The 16404-nt window shown below is 49.2% G+C and overlaps 1 protein-coding gene and 1 long non-coding RNA gene across 2 annotated transcripts in view; both read left to right on the top strand.

The window, feature by feature from the left end:
* The first annotated feature begins 5 nt into the window (after window positions 1–5).
* On the top strand, window positions 6–4317 carry LOC122494508. Its single transcript, XR_006300183.1, has 4 exons — window positions 6–124; window positions 1747–1816; window positions 2178–3297; window positions 3905–4317. It is a non-coding gene; the product is annotated as an uncharacterized LOC122494508 (long non-coding RNA).
* Window positions 4318–9060: 4743 nt separating this feature from the next.
* BCO1 (beta-carotene oxygenase 1) overlaps window positions 9061–16404 on the top strand; it is a 41111-nt gene continuing 33767 nt past the window's right edge. The window contains exons 1-2 of the mRNA XM_043599748.1: window positions 9061–9590; window positions 13976–14104. Coding sequence (XP_043455683.1) covers window positions 9527–9590; window positions 13976–14104 — 193 coding nt within the window. The 5' untranslated portion in view covers window positions 9061–9526. The remainder of the gene's footprint in view (window positions 9591–13975; window positions 14105–16404) is intronic.

Raw genomic sequence — 16404 nt, forward strand, 5'->3', positions numbered from 1 at the left:
AGCACAGAGTCAGACGTGGGGCTGGAACTCATGAACCATGAGATCATGACTTGAGCCGAAACCGAGTTGGATGCCTAACCAACTGAGCCATCCAAGCCTCCCAAAGCCACAAACATGTGAACAGGTACTTGAGCCCTGGACCCTCAGAGTGAAAGTCTGATGCTCTACCGACTGTGCTATCCAGGCTTAAATTTCTACTTTTAAATTGCTTTTGCTGAATGGCTCTTGTGGGTTCATTAGCATTTTCCAAAAAGACATGTTGAAGTCCTGCCCCTTGGTGCTTGAGGATGTGCCTTCTTCGTGGAAATAGGGCCTTTGCAGATCTAATCAAGATGAGGGCATGCTGGGGTTAAGGTGGGTCCAGACCCAGTGACTGATGTCCTTATAAAAAGGCAAGCTGAACACAGAGACAGACACAGAGGGAGACGTCCATGTGACAACAGAAGAAGAGCCTGGAGCCAGGGAACATCAAGGCTTGCTGGTAACCACCAGAAGTTAGAAGAAGTGAGGAGGAATTTTCCGTAGAGACTTCAGAAGGCTCCTGGCTCTGCAGACACTCTGATTTCTGACTTCTGACCTCCAGAACTGTGTAAGCCACCAAGGTTGTGGTATTTTTGTCATGGCAGCCTTAGCAAGTCAATACAATGATGATGTAGCACAATGAGGCTGTGTGTCATTCATTCATTCATTCATTCATTCATTCAATAAATATCTGTTGAGCACCTACTACATGCCAGGCACTGTGCTAAACTCTGGATTTGGAACAGGAGAGTGACAATATCAGGCTTACATTTCAGCCAGGTCACCTAGTGGCAGCAGGGAGGCCGTGAGGAGGCTGCTCCCAAGAGGTGAGCGATAGTGAGGATGGTGGCTGGGGAGGTGGGGCTGGAGGAAAGAGGAACAATCGGAAAGATTATTTAGGAAGCAGAAACATCAGGACCACAGTCCAGACTCTAACCTGGTGGTTGTTATTTAAATTGAATTTTTGTGAAGCCTCACTGACCAGGCTCTGAGTGCAACACAGTGGAAAATTAAAGTGTTCCTGCTCCGGCGTTAGAAGGCACTCCCCTTTCTCCCAGTAGTGCCCTCTGCATTTCACTCTGTCCCTTCTACCTCCCAAGCGTGGCATATTATTATAATAATTATTACTTGCCTTCCTTCCTTCCTTGTTAGGCTGGCAGTTCATGGAGTCCCGGAGTTACGACTTCCTGTCTTTCTGTCTCTAATACCCAACAGGACGCTAGTCTCTGGCCTCTTGTAGGACTTAGTGGAATTAATGAACCCTCCTCAGTGTTAATGGGGTAATTTGTGGTCTTTGGTTTCAGCGGTGAAGTGTGCCCTCCAGGAATCCTAGCACGGTTCTCCCTGCACTCCCTGCATCCTGCTTCCGGGACGGGCCGTAGAGAGCGTGGTGTTCTGGATCTCACCACTGACCCGTCTTCCTTGGGGAGGCAGCTGCCCCCGGTGCTAGGGCTTTGCCTGTCCCCTGGAAACCCGCCACTGGAGATTTCCACTTTATCTGCTCGGTTTTTCACCCTGGCTAACTAAAGGCACCATTTAGAAGCCAACTTAATTAGAAAACTGCAAAGTAATTCATATATGATAACATTAACTCCAAAAGGGAAATATTAACTCACTCTAGACAGTACCTTTGTAATAGATACAGAATTGCAAAATAAGATTGTTGGGGTTTTTTTGCTGTTGTTGTTGTTTTTTTAATAGCACAACTTTTCTTTCTGAATTCAGGTTTTGCTTCTTCGCCTCATGACTGCTTTGTGGATGCAACACATTCATGGAGAAAGTGGCCTCAGGAAAGGTAGCCTTCTCTTCCGTGCTTCTTCCCTAAATTATACGGGAAGAGGATCCCACGTTCAAATCTCTCACCTCTGCTACGTGTTGTGTGACCTGTGGCCCAGGGACACCACCTCACTGAGCGTCAGTTGATTCCTTGATAAAAAAGGAAGTGGGGGAGGGATAGTAACAGTACCTGCCAGGTTTGTGGCAGAATTAGAAGGCACTGCTTGTGCAAAATACAGGTGAGGGGGCGCACATCAGCGAATGCCTCTCCTTCTCCCCAAGGAAGAGGCGAGACGAAGCCTTCCTGCTTGCCCACTGAGCATCTCAGACCCTCCAGAGGGCAGACCATGCACTGTCTGGAAGTGAATTCTCTCCTATAGGCTCTGCATCGCTGCCGGAGGTGGCATGGCCAACTTGTGCAAACGTGTGTGACTTGGGAGGAAGCCCGGGAGATACCTGACCCGACTTGGGGCCGAAGCCCTGCCGGGCAGCACCTCCGTGGATCCCCTGCTGCCCTCTGGCTCCCTGCGTCTTCCTGTTTCCCTCTCAGCAACCCCAGCCTGCAGGCCCCAAGTGTGTGGACATCCCCCCTGTCCCTCTCCTGCGTGCCCTTTTCCTCTGGCCCCTCCTTGCCTCTCCTGCTTCTCTCCTGCCACAGCCCCACCCCTCCAATAATCCGGAGCCGTGTGGGATGGAATGCCGTGTGGTACCTCTGGGGCTGCCCCCTTTCCAGGAGCGTGCTGCCTGCCTTCTCTACTTGGCCAGCTCCCAGCCACCCTTAAACTTCTGGCTCAGCATCACCGTTTTTGGGAAGCGTGGACATCGCCTCTCTTCATCATGCCCCTCGGCCTTGGAGGATCTTCCTGTGTCACCTGGGATGTCCCACTGCTCCCGTTGGAAGGGTGGCATTCCATATTTGAGGAACAGGTGAACGAATGAGTGAATGAACAAACACATGGGCTGATTCGCATTTTTATCCTGCCAACCATGGATTCCTCCGACACTTGTACCCTCTATGCTGGCCCGTCACGCAGCCATCGCTGCCTCTGTCCACCTCGGTCATATACACATGCCATCTTAGCAACTCTCCTGCTATAGCTCAGCACTCAGTAGAACTTTCCCTGGTGATGGAGATGTTCTGTCTGCACATACCAGTATGGTAGCCACTAGCCACGTGTGTCTGTGGAACCTTCGAAATGTGAGCGAGGAATTTAATTTCATTGTAATTAATTGATATTTAAATTCACAGCCATGTGCTCTGAGTGGCTACTGTGCTGGACAGCGCAGCTAAGCTCCCACGTTAATGCCTTCATTGCACACGGTCTCTTGACCGAGAGATCACTGTCCACAGTTTGAAGACCAAATTCTTACATCCCCGCGCGATCCAACCCCTGAACCACTTTCCGCTCCCGTCTTGGCAGTAGTGGAGACCAACCGTGATTGCAAGTATGGCCTCAGGAGCCAAGCAGCTTGGGTTCGAAGCTCAGCTCCGGGGTGCTGGTGAGTTAACTCTTCCGCGTGTCGCTTTCGTTGTCTGTAAAATGGGCTGAATACCCACACTCGGGGGTGTTGTGAGGAGGATGTGTGTTCCCCTGTGCCAAAGGCTTAGAAGAGTATCTGGCACTGGGGAGCCCTCAATAAGTGTCACCTATAAAGATCATTATTTCTCTGTGTGTCCCTGGTGGAGCCAGCCTGTCCTCCTCACTGTCCCCCCACTAGAACTGTCCAGCTCCATGCCGTCTTTCACACTGGTCCTCCTCATTGCCTACAAACATGTCCCACTCTCAAGGGCTCCCCTGGGCACCCATCCTCCGGGAAGCCTTCTTTCCCAGCCTTCTCCAGCCTGAGCAAACTTCCCTTCCTCGGAGTCCCATGATACTTCCTACCCACGCCTCTTCTAGAGCAGCCATAACGGGCACCTAGCTGTCACTTACTGTGTACGCGTCTTCACAGCCAGACTAGAACCCACTCAAGATCCTAGACTAGGTTACAGACGTCTGTTCTCCTTCAGTGGCAAGCCAGAGATGTGTGCGTCATCACTGGTCAAAAAGATTGATATTTCTGATTATCAGATTACCTGATCTTTCCAATTTTTCTCTTTCCCAAGAAAAGAAAGGCAAGGAACTATTCTGAGCACCACGACGGACATGATCGGAGTCCCCATGAGATAGGTATTATAATTCCTATTTTCAAGATCAGGCCACTGAGGGTCTGAGATTTAAGCAAGCGGCTCAGACACTCTGCTGGTAAGCACAAGAGCTGTGGCCCCAATACAGACGGGTCTGTTGGGTTGTTAGGGCCAAGGGTGGCCCAGCAAGGGACCACACCATCTAGACACCGTGTTCACGCTCTCACCTAGTCCGGGATCTGTGCTCACCAATAGCAGGCAGTGAAGTGAAACTATGCCAGTCCTGGGTTCACCCTTATAGGAGACTGGTAGTCTCTGCTTCCTTTCTCTTGAAGCACTTATTTAAAATTTTTTTTTAATGTTTATTTATTTTTGAGAGAGAGAGACAGAATCCAAAGCAGGTTCCAGGCTCTGAGCTGTTGGCACAGAGCCTGACACGGGACTCAAACGCATGAACTGCAGGATTGTGACCCGAGCTGAAGTCAGAAGCTTAACTGACTGAGCCACCCAGGTGCCCTGAAACATTAAAAAAAATTTTTTTTTAATGTTTATTTATTTTTGAGAGAGACAGAGACAGAGTGTGAACAGGGGAGGGGCAGAGAGAGGGAGACACAGAATCCAAAACAGGCTCTGGGCTCTGAGCTGTCAGCACAGATCCCGACGTGGGGCTCGAACTCACAAGCCATGAGATCATGACCTGAGCCGAAGTCGGACGCTTAACCGACTGAACCACCCAGGCACCCCCCCCACCCCGAAACACTTTAAAAAAATTTTATCATTTATTTTGGGGAAAGCACATGTAGGGGAGGGGTTGGAAGAAAGGGACAGGAGATATGAAGCAGGGTCTGTGCTGACAGGCTGACAGCAGGGAGCCCAACGCAAGGCTTGAACTCACAAACTGGGAGATCGTGACCTGAGCCAAAGTCGGACACAACCGACCGAGCAACCTTGGTGCCCCTCTCTAGAAACCTTTTTTGGAGGCTTTTGCTGCCATGGAAGAAGTCCAACTATCCTGCTGGAGAGATCCCATGGAGAGGGTCAAGGACAGACCCTGAGACCACATGGAGACGGGGAGAGGCCCAGACCCAGCCCTCCTAGCGTGTCAGTCAACTACGAGCAGACCTGCAACGACGTAAGGAACGCCAAGCGGCGAAAGCAGGAAAACTGCCCAGCAGAGCCCAATCCCCCCACAGAACTGAGCCCAGAGAGATAATGACAGTGGTGGTTGTTGGAAGCCACTAAGGTTTGGAGCAGGAGATGAACAAAACTCATGTGTAAGATGAGCTACTCCCGTCCACGTTCCCACTGCCCTGCTCTCTTACGCACTGGCCAGTTTTCAGTCCATCTGAAGGCAGCAAATGCATTCTAAAAGTGGTCTGTGGAACACCCACTTTTGCTCTCATATCTACTTCTTTCCCTCAGCCAGCAACTTCAGAAAATGGTAGTGGGGAGGAACTTACACTGCCTAGTGCGTGAATCAAGTTCCTTCACATCTCTGGGGCTGTAAAAATAAGGCTGTTAATGACTCCCTTGCAGGGATGTGTGGGAATTAAATAACATACTGCTAACCAGACACCTAGCATGGCACTTGACACACGTCAGGCATCCAGCGAATGGTGTTTATGAGAGGCTGGAGGACACGGCTCCCACTGGCGACAAGTCTCATGTCCCACTCTCCCCTTATTAGCAAAGACCTAGAAAGCAGGGTTGAGGCTCCCATGGGTCCAGAGCAGTGCCAGAGCTTCTTGAGAAAGAGCAGCTGCTGCTTGTTCTCTGTTTACAAAAAGGAAGGATGGAGGTTCAACATGGAAGCTGTCCCGTGAACCACGGCAGGAATCCCTAACCCCTTTGGGAAATATATGACCTTTGGGACACAAAGACTCCGCCTCCCAATAGAAAAGAACAAGGCAGTGAAGAAGGCAGAGACTGAGTCTCATTAATCACCTCTATAATCCCAGAACTCGGCTTAAGTTCAGGGTAAGTTCAAAGAAGGCACAGAATTATTTTCCTACTTTGCTCGCTGCTGTGTTTGCAGCACACAGTAGATGCTTAGTAAATATGTGCTGTGTGAATAGGTGAATGTGAGACTGCATGAACGTCGTACTGCCTGGAGCCAACACTGCAGCTTATCTATCCCAAGCCATCCCCTCCTTGCTCCTTGCTAATGGAATCCTGGGGTGAATCTGGTGGCAACGTGCTGCCCGGGAGGACTCCCGATGGATTTAAGAAAATCAGGGCACACCTGCTCCTCCTTGCCAGGAATTGGTCTAGGGGTGGTCATGTGACACCACTGAGCCTATGAGACTAAGAGAAAAATCTGTTTCATAGCATAAAGAGAGAGCTGTCAGAGGGAAATGCCTCCTTTTCCCCACCTTGTGTCTCTGTTTTGGCACCTCGTTGTGGGGGGACACCATTCCTGGAGTGAAGGCAATCGCTCGTAAGCAAAACTGAGCAAGTCTAAGGATGGGAAGCCAACCCCCTGAGGATGGTACGGGGGTGCCTGGCCAGAGGGTCCTGATGAACTTCCCAGCCACCCAGGACCCCCAGACGACTTGATGTCTGAGATAAATGCACATCTTTAGGGTTTCCAGAGATATTGTTATTTCCAGCCAAAGCATCTTCTATTAACTCATTGAACCTTCATGACATTATCATGGGCTGAATCGTGTCTTCCCCTCCCCCCTCTCAAGATGCCTATGTTGGAGCCCCAGCACCTCAGACTGTAGCTGTGTTCATAGGTAGAGCCTGTTAGGGGTGACAACGTTAAAATGAGCCCATTAGGGTGGGCCCTGATCCACCCTGACTGGTGTCCTCCTAGGAGGAATTTTGGACACACAGCCAGGGATGCATGAGCCCAGACAGACAGCCACCTGAGGACACGGTGAGAAAAGACGGCCATCAACACACCAGGCACAGAGGCCTCAGAAGAGACCAGTGCTGCTGACAGCTGGGTCCTGGACTTCCAGCCTCTAGAATTGTAAGAAAACAAATGTGTGCTCTTCAAGCCGTCCAGCGGGACTTTGTTATGGCAGCCCTAGAAAATTAATACAGATTATCCATTGTTACGATCAGTTTATTATCCCCGTTATCAAAAAATCCTGACCTCGCCATCTAATTGCCCCCAGGGTACAGGGCTGAATAAAGAAAGCTGGACTTAGCTCCTCACTATTATAATAACAAGGCAGTGAAATCAACCCATGACTGGCTCTCTCGGGTCCACCACCCATGGACACATCCACCCATTGCTTCGTTCAACAAGAATCTAGCAAACATCCATCGTGTGTCCGTGCTGTGTGGAATTGTCACCAAGTGTGTACTTTGGAGTCAGGCTGCCTGGCTTGGCTTCCTAATTGTCTCCTAGTCACTATGTGACCTAAGGGAAAGCTGGTTCTTTCCAGACTTTTTGCATCTCTAGAATGAGGCTAAGAGTACCCATCTCCTAGGATTATGTAAAGTTGGAGCAAGCCAGTGCACGTAGAGTGCTTGGCAAAGCACTTGACTCTGAGAACACATTGGGTGGGTGCTTTGATGGGTATACGAAATGGACAAAAAAGGAGGCACAGTCATGTTTCTCCATAATTTGAATATTGTCCTCCCCACAAACCCTGCGACCTAGGTATTGCCATCCTGTTTCAAAGAGTAAAGTGAGGTTCCGAGGGGACAGGTGACAAGTCACAGTTTTTAAAAAAATTTTTTTCTATGTTTATTATTTTTAGAGAGTGACATTGTGAGCAGGGGAGGGGCAGATAGAGAGGGAGACACAGAATCTGAAGCAGGCTCCAGGCTCCAGGCTGTCAGCACAGGGCTCTACACGGGGCTCGAATCAGCAAACCACGAGATCATGACCGGAGCCAAAGTCGGCCCCTTAACCGGCTGAGCCACCCAGGTGCCCCACAATAGTCACAGGTTTTAATCGCAGGACTGGGATCCCGACGGGGTCTTCTGTTTTTTTTTTTTTTTCCTCCCTGCACCAGAGCAGCTGCCCCTGGAGGTGCATTTTTTCCTGAGCCCATAGTTTATGCCAGAAACTCTCACTTAATCCCCATGAGGACACAGCTTTCACAGCCTAAGAATAATAACCCCGACATGGATACACATGTTTAGACCAGACAGGAGAATAAACTGGCAAGTTATGGGGTTTAATGGAAAAGGTGGGTCAAAGGGAACTGCCTCCTGAGTGATTGGGGAAGAAAGGCTAATAACTGGGAGCTGTTTGGGGCCAGGTGCTTTTGCTAGGCCCTTGAGTCCAAACACTTGGGGATTTTGACATCATTGCACCCCCATTTTACACTTAAGGAAATGGAGGCTCAGAGAGGATAAGTCAGACTCCTAGAAAAAGGACGAGTCAATCTCTTAACAATTCAAATATGCCACCTCTTCTCCTGGACCAGGGTCCCTCAGCACCTGCCGAGAATTAGAATCATCTGAGACATTTAGTAAGACGAGTGTGGGCTGGGCTTCCCACAGAGATCCTGCATCAGTGGGTGTGGAGGGAGGCCGGGTGCTGGACCCTCGGGAGCTCCCAGCCAGGGGTGGGCGCACAGCCAGACCGGGATGCTGTCCCGACTGGGCTCCGAGGTCCAGGAACGTGGTCTCAGCCCAGACCTGGCAAGAACTGTCCTCAGCAGCCGTGGGGAGGCAGGCACCCCACCCTGCCTTCCTCTACCCCGGGGTGGGGGAAATAGCTGCTCCTTTCTGTAAGCAATAGGAGTAGAGAGGAGTCCATTAACTCGTCACTCAACATTCTGGCCACTTGGGTATGGATTTTGGGCATCACGGCAAGAGGCACAAATACAGGGGAGCCCTGAAATCACATACGAGCATCACTGAAATCACATTCGGGCATCGTTTCTTCCTCCTGTTAGACCAAGAAGTCGAACTGACATTTGTTTTTTTTAACCATTCCCCATTGTTCTTGAGTAGCATTTTTGGTTCCTTATGTTTATTGTTTTTGGTTCCTTATGTTTATTGTTCCAAAAAAGAAATATAATAAATTAAGTTGCTCTTGGCATATGATTTTTTTTTCCTAAGGAAGGGGAGGTTTAGGATCTTTCTTCAAAACAAAGCAAAAATCCTCTCTCTGCCAAGACGTTCCCACCACGTGCAGCAGGAATTCACATGATTGACATGCGCTCAGCTCCCTTAATCCCAGGTGTCCTGTGTCCTGATAGTTTCTCTTGTTGTTCTGATCGTAAATCGTAAATCGTGTTCACCTCCTGGGTTGGGGTATTTCAGGCTGCATACCTATGCTGAATGCACCCACTCAATTATCCCGCCGATTTAAACCCAGCGGGGAAAAAAAAACTAGCTTTTCCTGTTTAGCCCAGAAGCGGAGCTGGAGAGGGAACTGGAGACAGAGTAAGACGGTTAAAGACTGACCAGGACTCCCGGCTGGGGAATTTGACCTTTGACCAAGGATAAGTAAGGCCAGTACAGTGCGAAGAGACACCAGGCTCTTGTGGCATCTGGAGGAAAAGAGATGTAAGCGAAGGAAGCTGCAGGAAAGCAGAAAGGAGAGAAAAGGAGGAGCCGAGCAGTTGCCTGGAACACATCTGAGTGTCTGCTCACCGTCCACATCGCCACCGCCCAGCGCCCCATGCGATGGATGTCATATTTGGCAGAAATAAGAAGGAGCAGCTGGAACCAGTGAGGGCCCAAGTGACAGGTGAGTGTTTTGTACAGATGACTGGCTCTTCTGATCCTGTTTAGACGTGCACTTTCTTCTGTTTATAAAAGTAATGTGTATTGCGCATTATTTTTGGAAACCCTGGAAAACAATAGAGGGGAATGATCCATAACCCAGGCATCTTCTCTGTGAACATCTAGGTGTGCTTTTATACACGGAAACTCTTTCCAAGGAGAGAGAGCGGATCTCCCTCTTGACAGGAGAAGCATCTAGGGATGCTGTGATGGGCCTACGTACAGCAGAATTAGTCTGCAAGATGTGATGCGTCACAAGTGGGAGCCACGTTCGTGAAACTGTGCGCCTCCTAGGTTAATTTCAAAGTGGCATGGAGGCGTAGGTGACCCTGGACTCGTGCACACTAGAGGACATGCAGAGCACAAGGCGGGATTCCCTCCCAGGTGCCCACGGTGTCATCTTGGCCTTTGAGTTCCTGTAGAGCCATAAGCCTAACAGAACCTGAGTGGGAGCCCCCCCACACCACCCACAACGAGGAAATTCCTTTAGTGCGCTTTGTGTCTCGATTTCTTCATCCCTTATTTCTCTGGCCCTCTCCTTTTCCGTGCTGCCCCCGCCCGAGAACCACGAGCTGGCCGTCTCAGGCCACACAAGTGGTTTCATCCTCAGATACGCAACTGGAGGTTTTCCACAAGTGAGCATTTTTCTCTGTAAGGAAAGTCAGATTGGAGCTTTTCAACCGAGGGATGGCCTTGGAAGGTTCTTGAAAAAACAGCTTCTGTGTATGTTTTTCTCTGATTACCAAAGTCACCTACAATGTGTGTGTGTATGTGTGTGTGTGTGTGTGTTTGGTGTATATGCACATAGATAAAAAAGTTGAGGTACCCATGAGAGCACAGAGTGAAATCAGCTGTATTTCCATCTCTCAAGCACTCTTAATATTGGAAGATTTTAAGGTTTTAAAAGATCTAGGTTGTACAAAGATGGCCTGCAAGTTTTTTTTCTAAAAACAAAAGCATATTTACTATTAATTTTTTATTAAAACAATTGTTTTAAGTTTATCCATTTTGAGAGAGGGCACGAGCAGGGTAGGGGCAGAGAGAGGAAAGAGAGAATCCAAAGCAGGCTCCACGTTGTCAGCGCAGAGCCCGATGAAGGGCTTGAATTCCCCAATCTTGAGATCGTGCCCTGAGCTAAGAGTCGGACGCTTAACTGAGCCACACAGGCGCCCCTATTAATTTTCTGTTTTAAAAATGAGAGCCTATCTTTTTATGCTCTGGTTTGCCATGGACACATCACCCGTGCACCTTCTGTTTATGACTACATGGAAATCTTGGAAATTTTGGAAAACCGGAATTGTTGCTATAGATCTGAATGGACCCCTCGATCTAGATCAGCTGTTCTCCCCACCTCCACCCTAGACCAGCAGCCTCAGCATCACCTGGGCACTGGTTAGAATCAGGAAATCCTGGGCCTTCTCCAGACCCACTGAATCAGATCCTTTGCGGGTGGAGCCCAGCAATCTGTGTTTCTACACGCTCTCTGGCTGCCTCCAAGTGTGAGAACTGCTGTACATCACGCCTCCCTCCTCGAGGGAAGCTGAGGGACCAGGGAGGGGCTGCAACTTGCCCAAAGCCAGGCAGCCAGCAGAGGGAGGACGGGCTCCTGACCCTCATTCCAGGCTTTCAGTCCTGGGTCAAGTCTAATCAGTTGACTAGTTTCCATTGGCCAACCGCTAACTAAAGATTGTGCCTCTGTGGCCACGCCTGCCCAGAGAGGCCATAGCCAGGCTTCACGTCGGGCTATGCATTATTGGCTCTGAATCTTCCTTGGCCAGTTACTTAAGAATTTCCTGCTTCAGTTCCCTCTTATGTCCAACAGAGGACTGCTGCCAGAGCTATGTGAGCGAAGGCACCGGCAACCCAGTGCCTGGCACACAGTGCTCAGTGTCTTCCTTCTCTTGAGGGCTTTAACTGTGTGCTCAGATTCATCCCTCTCTGCCTCACCTGCTCCTCCTGCATCTGGGTCTCTGTGAATAGCCCTGCTATTCTGTTAGTTGTCCAAGGCAGGAGACTCAGTGGCCCTTTGGGGTGTCTCCCCCCTCCTCCATATTCACTCAGACTCCCAGTCCTCTCCATTCCAGGTCCTCCAAATCTCTGTTGGTTCCCTCCATCCTCTGTCTGTCTCATCTTGCCGCCTCCCCTGGGCTCCTCCTGCTGCTACCCTCCATACCGCAGTCAGAAACAACTTTTGAAACCTCAAATCTGAGCGTATTCCATCAGTATGAACTGTCCAGAAGACGCAGATCCTTAGAGACAGGAAATAGATTAGTGGTTGTCAGGAGTACAGAGCTTTGTTTTGGGGTGATAGAATGTTCTGGAACTAGATGGTGATGGTTGTACAACATTGTGAATATATTAGAAACACCTGAATTGTATACTTGAAGATGGTGGATTTTGGGGGGCACCTGGGTGGCTCAGCTGGGTTAAGCGTCTGACTTCAGCTCAGGTCACGATCTCACTGCTTGTGAGTTCGAGCCCCGCGTCATGCTCTGTGCTGACAGCTCAGAACCTGGACCCTTCTTTGAATTCTGTGTCCTCCTCTCTCTCTGCTCCGCCCCCACTTGCATTCTTACAAACCTTACAATTACACAAACATGACACAACATTAAGATTTAAGATTTTAAAAAATTTTAAATTTTTTGCATTAAAAATTTTTTTTTTAATCTTAAAATTTTCTTTTATGCGAATTTTATTTCGGTAAAAACAAAAAAAAATGCACAAAGCTCTGATCCTGTCGTACCCTGTTTTGACCTGCCAAGCTGTCCCCATTCTTCTGAGCATTAAAGCAAAGCCCTCGGTATGGTCTTGTTGACCTTTATCATGGGGCCCCCGCTTAACTCTCCAGCCTGAATATTTGGGGCATCCTCACTCGAAAATTACAGTCCAGTCTTGCGAAATACTGACACATCAGCTGGTGTTTCAGCCGGTCTGGAATCTCTTGGTTCAGGTTCCTCCAGAGAGAAGACTTCAGATGTAGGTAGTTTATCCGGGACGTGATCTCAAGAAACACCGGGAGGGAAACCGGAAAAGGTGGCATTGTGAAGCCACCGACCACCGTGAGCCATCAGAGCTGAACTCTCTGGACGCAGTGCAAAGCATGCCTCACATTGTCCCGACTGAGGGCAAGGAAGTGGTGGCATTTGACGCCCTACTCCCATCCATCACCGGGTGACAGCCGCTTCCAGGGGCATTGACTCCAAGGTGTTGCAGCTTGCCCAGCGTGTGGGCAGGGCAGCTCCTGCAGTGAAAACAAAGCCTTCCGGCAGAGAGCTGCAGGTAGTTGCAGATGGCAGCCTTCGGGGAGAGGTCTGTGCCAGGAGGACGAGGGTGGGGCACCAACCACGTTCCAGCACCCTAGCTCTGGAGCAGAGCTGTTCAACAGAAATAAAATGCATGCCACATGGGCACTTTTAAGTTTTCCAATAGCTACAGTCAAAAAAGTAAAAACCAGGTAAAGTTTATTTTAATAGTATATCTTAACAGATCCAAAATACTGTAAGTTCAACATGTAATCAATATTTTTTAAACTGCTGATGAGGGTCGCCTGGGTGGCTCAGTCGGTTAAGTGTCCAACTTCGGCTCAGGTCATAATCTGACGGCCCGTGAGTTCGAGCCTCGTGTCAGGCTCTGGGCTGACAGCTCAAAGCCTGGAGCCTTCTTTGAATTCTGTGTCCTTCTCTCTCTCTGCCCCTCCCCTGCTCACACACTCACTCTCTCCCCTGCCCACAAAAACTAAACATTATTTAAAAGAAAAGACATGAAAAAATAAAATTGCTGATGAGATATTTTACGTTTTCCTTTCACGCTTAGCCTTTGAAATCCAATGTGCGTTTTATACTTACAGCACATCTCAGTTTGGACTAGCCAGGTTTCAATGCTCAGTGGCCACACGAGGCTGGTGGCTACCATATTGGACGGCACAATTCTAGAATGTTCTTTCCTTGTGCCTTTGTGAGACAAATACCTACGTTCCCTCAAGACCCAGCCAGTGACTCCTTCAGGAGGTACCCTCCCAGCTCTCACCCCACCTTGGGGTGAGGTTCTGTTCCATGCAGCACTCTTGTAGAGCTGGTGACGTCACCTTTATCCAAGTGTGGTTTGGGCGTCTGTTCATCCATCTCCTCTGTGAGTAGTGAGCAGCTTGAGGACAGGGGTGATATCTGTTCATCTTTGTATCCTCAGTGCTAGCACAATCTGGGCATGTCCTACCTATTCTGGAAACAACTACTCTATGAACGAATGGGTGCGGTGAGCGGCACTGGGACTATGGCCTCCGTTCCTCTCCATGGCCATGTCTCGTAGTTTTCTGGTGGGGACGAAGAAACAAAACTTTCTTTGTCTTAACAGGCAGGATTCCATCATGGCTGCAGGGAACTCTGCTTCGCAATGGGCCCGGAATGCACACAGTGGGGGAGACCAGATACAACCACTGGTTTGATGGCCTGGCTTTGCTCCACAGTTTCACGATTAGAGACGGTAAGAGTACCGTGTCGATTTGCTATTGCTGATGAAAGACCACCACAAATAGAGTAGCTGAAAACAGCACAGATTTACAGTGTTGGAAGTCAGAAGTCAAAACGGGGCATTGGCAGGGCTGTGTACCTTCTGGAAACTCCAGGGAGAGAGTCCATCTTCTTGCCTGTTGCCGCTTCTAGAGGCCACTTGCGTTCCTCGGCTTGGGGCCCCAGCTCCATCTGCAAAGCCAGCAGCAGGCCATCTTGTGTGCATGCTCTCTCCCTCACTCTCCCCCGACCCTACCCCTCTGCTTCCATAATCACACCTCCTTCTCTGACCCTGGAGTCTGCCTCTTATAAGGACCTTTGTGATGGCATTGGGCCCACCCAGATAATCCAAGATAACCTCCCTTCTCAAAATCCTTAATTTAATCACATTTACATTGCCCTGTAAGGTAACATACTCATAGATTTCAGGGATTAGAACATGGACATCTTGGGGAGGCCATCATTCAGCCAACCACAAAGCACAAACCTCCCTGGAAAGGTGGCCAAGGTTCTGTTTCGAAGATTCCAACCTGCAAAATAATATGCATTCTCAAGAACTGGAAGAGCATAGAGCTGAAAAGAACAGAGGTCAGTCTGTTGCTCACCGGGCAAGGCCAGTCGCTCAACACCAAGCTCAGTGGTTCTTCCCTGGGGGCAAATAGAAATGGCTGGACAAGGCAGAATTCTGAGTGCAAGTGCCTGGCTCGAGAGGTGGATTGTAGGCTATTTGCTGTTGGCCGTGCTGTCACAACAGCATGCTCTGAGTTCTTACGGACATCCGGGATGGGTGGCATGAGGCTTTCACAGGCTCAGAGTCACATGCTGGGCATGTTCACGTCCAAGTGCTTCTTCAGCTTGGTGACATTTTTCTTGAACCCCTGCATTCCAGCATGATAAACTGGTCACTTCACCTCACTTGGCCTCAGTTTCCTCCTCAGCATAAAGAGCTTGATGATTCCCTCTGGAGAGCTGTCGTGATCATTAGAAGTCCTGGGTGTCTAGGGGTACCTGGGTGGCTCAGTTGGTTGAGCATCTGACTTCGGCTTGGGTCAGGATCTCCTGGTTGATAAGTTCGAACCCCAAGTCAGGCTCTGTGCTGATAGCTCAGAGTCTAGACCCTGCTTCAGGTTCTGTGTCTGCCCTTCTTGCTGCCCCTCCCTTGTTCATGCTGTCTATCTCTCTCAAAAATAAGCAAACATTAAGAAAATAAAAAAAATTAAAAAAAAAAGAAGTCCTGGGTGTCTAGCAAGCGTGTGACACATGGTAGGTAGAGAATAGGTTGAAAACCACCATCGTTGTCGCTGGGTTTGAATCCCATCTTCTTCCTAGCTAACATGGACCCAAGCTGTGTGACCTTGGCCAAGTTATTCACCCTCTCTGTATCTACCCCCCCCCATCTGTAAAATGGAAATGTCAGCATATGTCATAGATATTCTGTGGGCAGTGGTATCTTTTATATATACAGTTGCTGTGCAAGTTAAAGGCATTAATATGTGTAAGGAACATTGTATAATGCCTGGCACATAACATATGCTCAGTAAACATTACCATTATTTTTGCTTAATTACTAGTTCTTTTAAGCCATTCAGCAATTACTTTTTTTTTTGAGTGCAGACTCTATGCCAGTGGCTTGCTCCAAGATTTCACAAATAGAGACCCCATGTGTGAAAACCATGAGCTCTGAGTTTACAAAAACGAACAGATTTTGCCAAGACTGAGCTACAGAGTAGATGGTTCCATATTTCCTGACAGCCCTAAGCCTTAAAAATCCCCTTTTCTAGACGACAGTTACCAGTGATTCCTAGGGAAATAAAGGTGCATGAAAGATAAAGGTACAGTGGCTTCCTTCCCATGAGGTCCAGCTTGGCTGGACTGCCAGGTCCTTGTGGCCCGTTAGTGCTGTGTGGGAGATGTTCTTGTCCCCTCTTTGCAGACATGTAATGGGAACTTCGGAAAGGTTGAGTGACTTATTTGAGGTTACGGAGGTAGGGCTGGGATTTGATTTGTGTTCTCTAGGGTTACAGTTTGCAACAATCCCTGCTGTCCCTACCCGACCCCCACATCACTCCCTGAGAAATGGCAGGTAGCCTAAGTGACCCCTAACAGCTTACTGAGTGGTGGCTTCCACATCCCTCCATAGGGACTCCAGGGACAAGGGACCCAGCAGGGATGACCAAGCTATGGCCGTCTTGCAGAAGCATGGCTGCCATCCACCCAGACCCTTGAGTGGGCTACACAGGCAAGTGACCAAAGTTGTCCCATGCTGCTTAGACA

The sequence above is a fragment of the Prionailurus bengalensis genome, chromosome E2, assembly GCF_016509475.1.
Source record: "Prionailurus bengalensis isolate Pbe53 chromosome E2, Fcat_Pben_1.1_paternal_pri, whole genome shotgun sequence".
Lineage (NCBI taxonomy): Eukaryota > Metazoa > Chordata > Mammalia > Carnivora > Felidae > Prionailurus > Prionailurus bengalensis.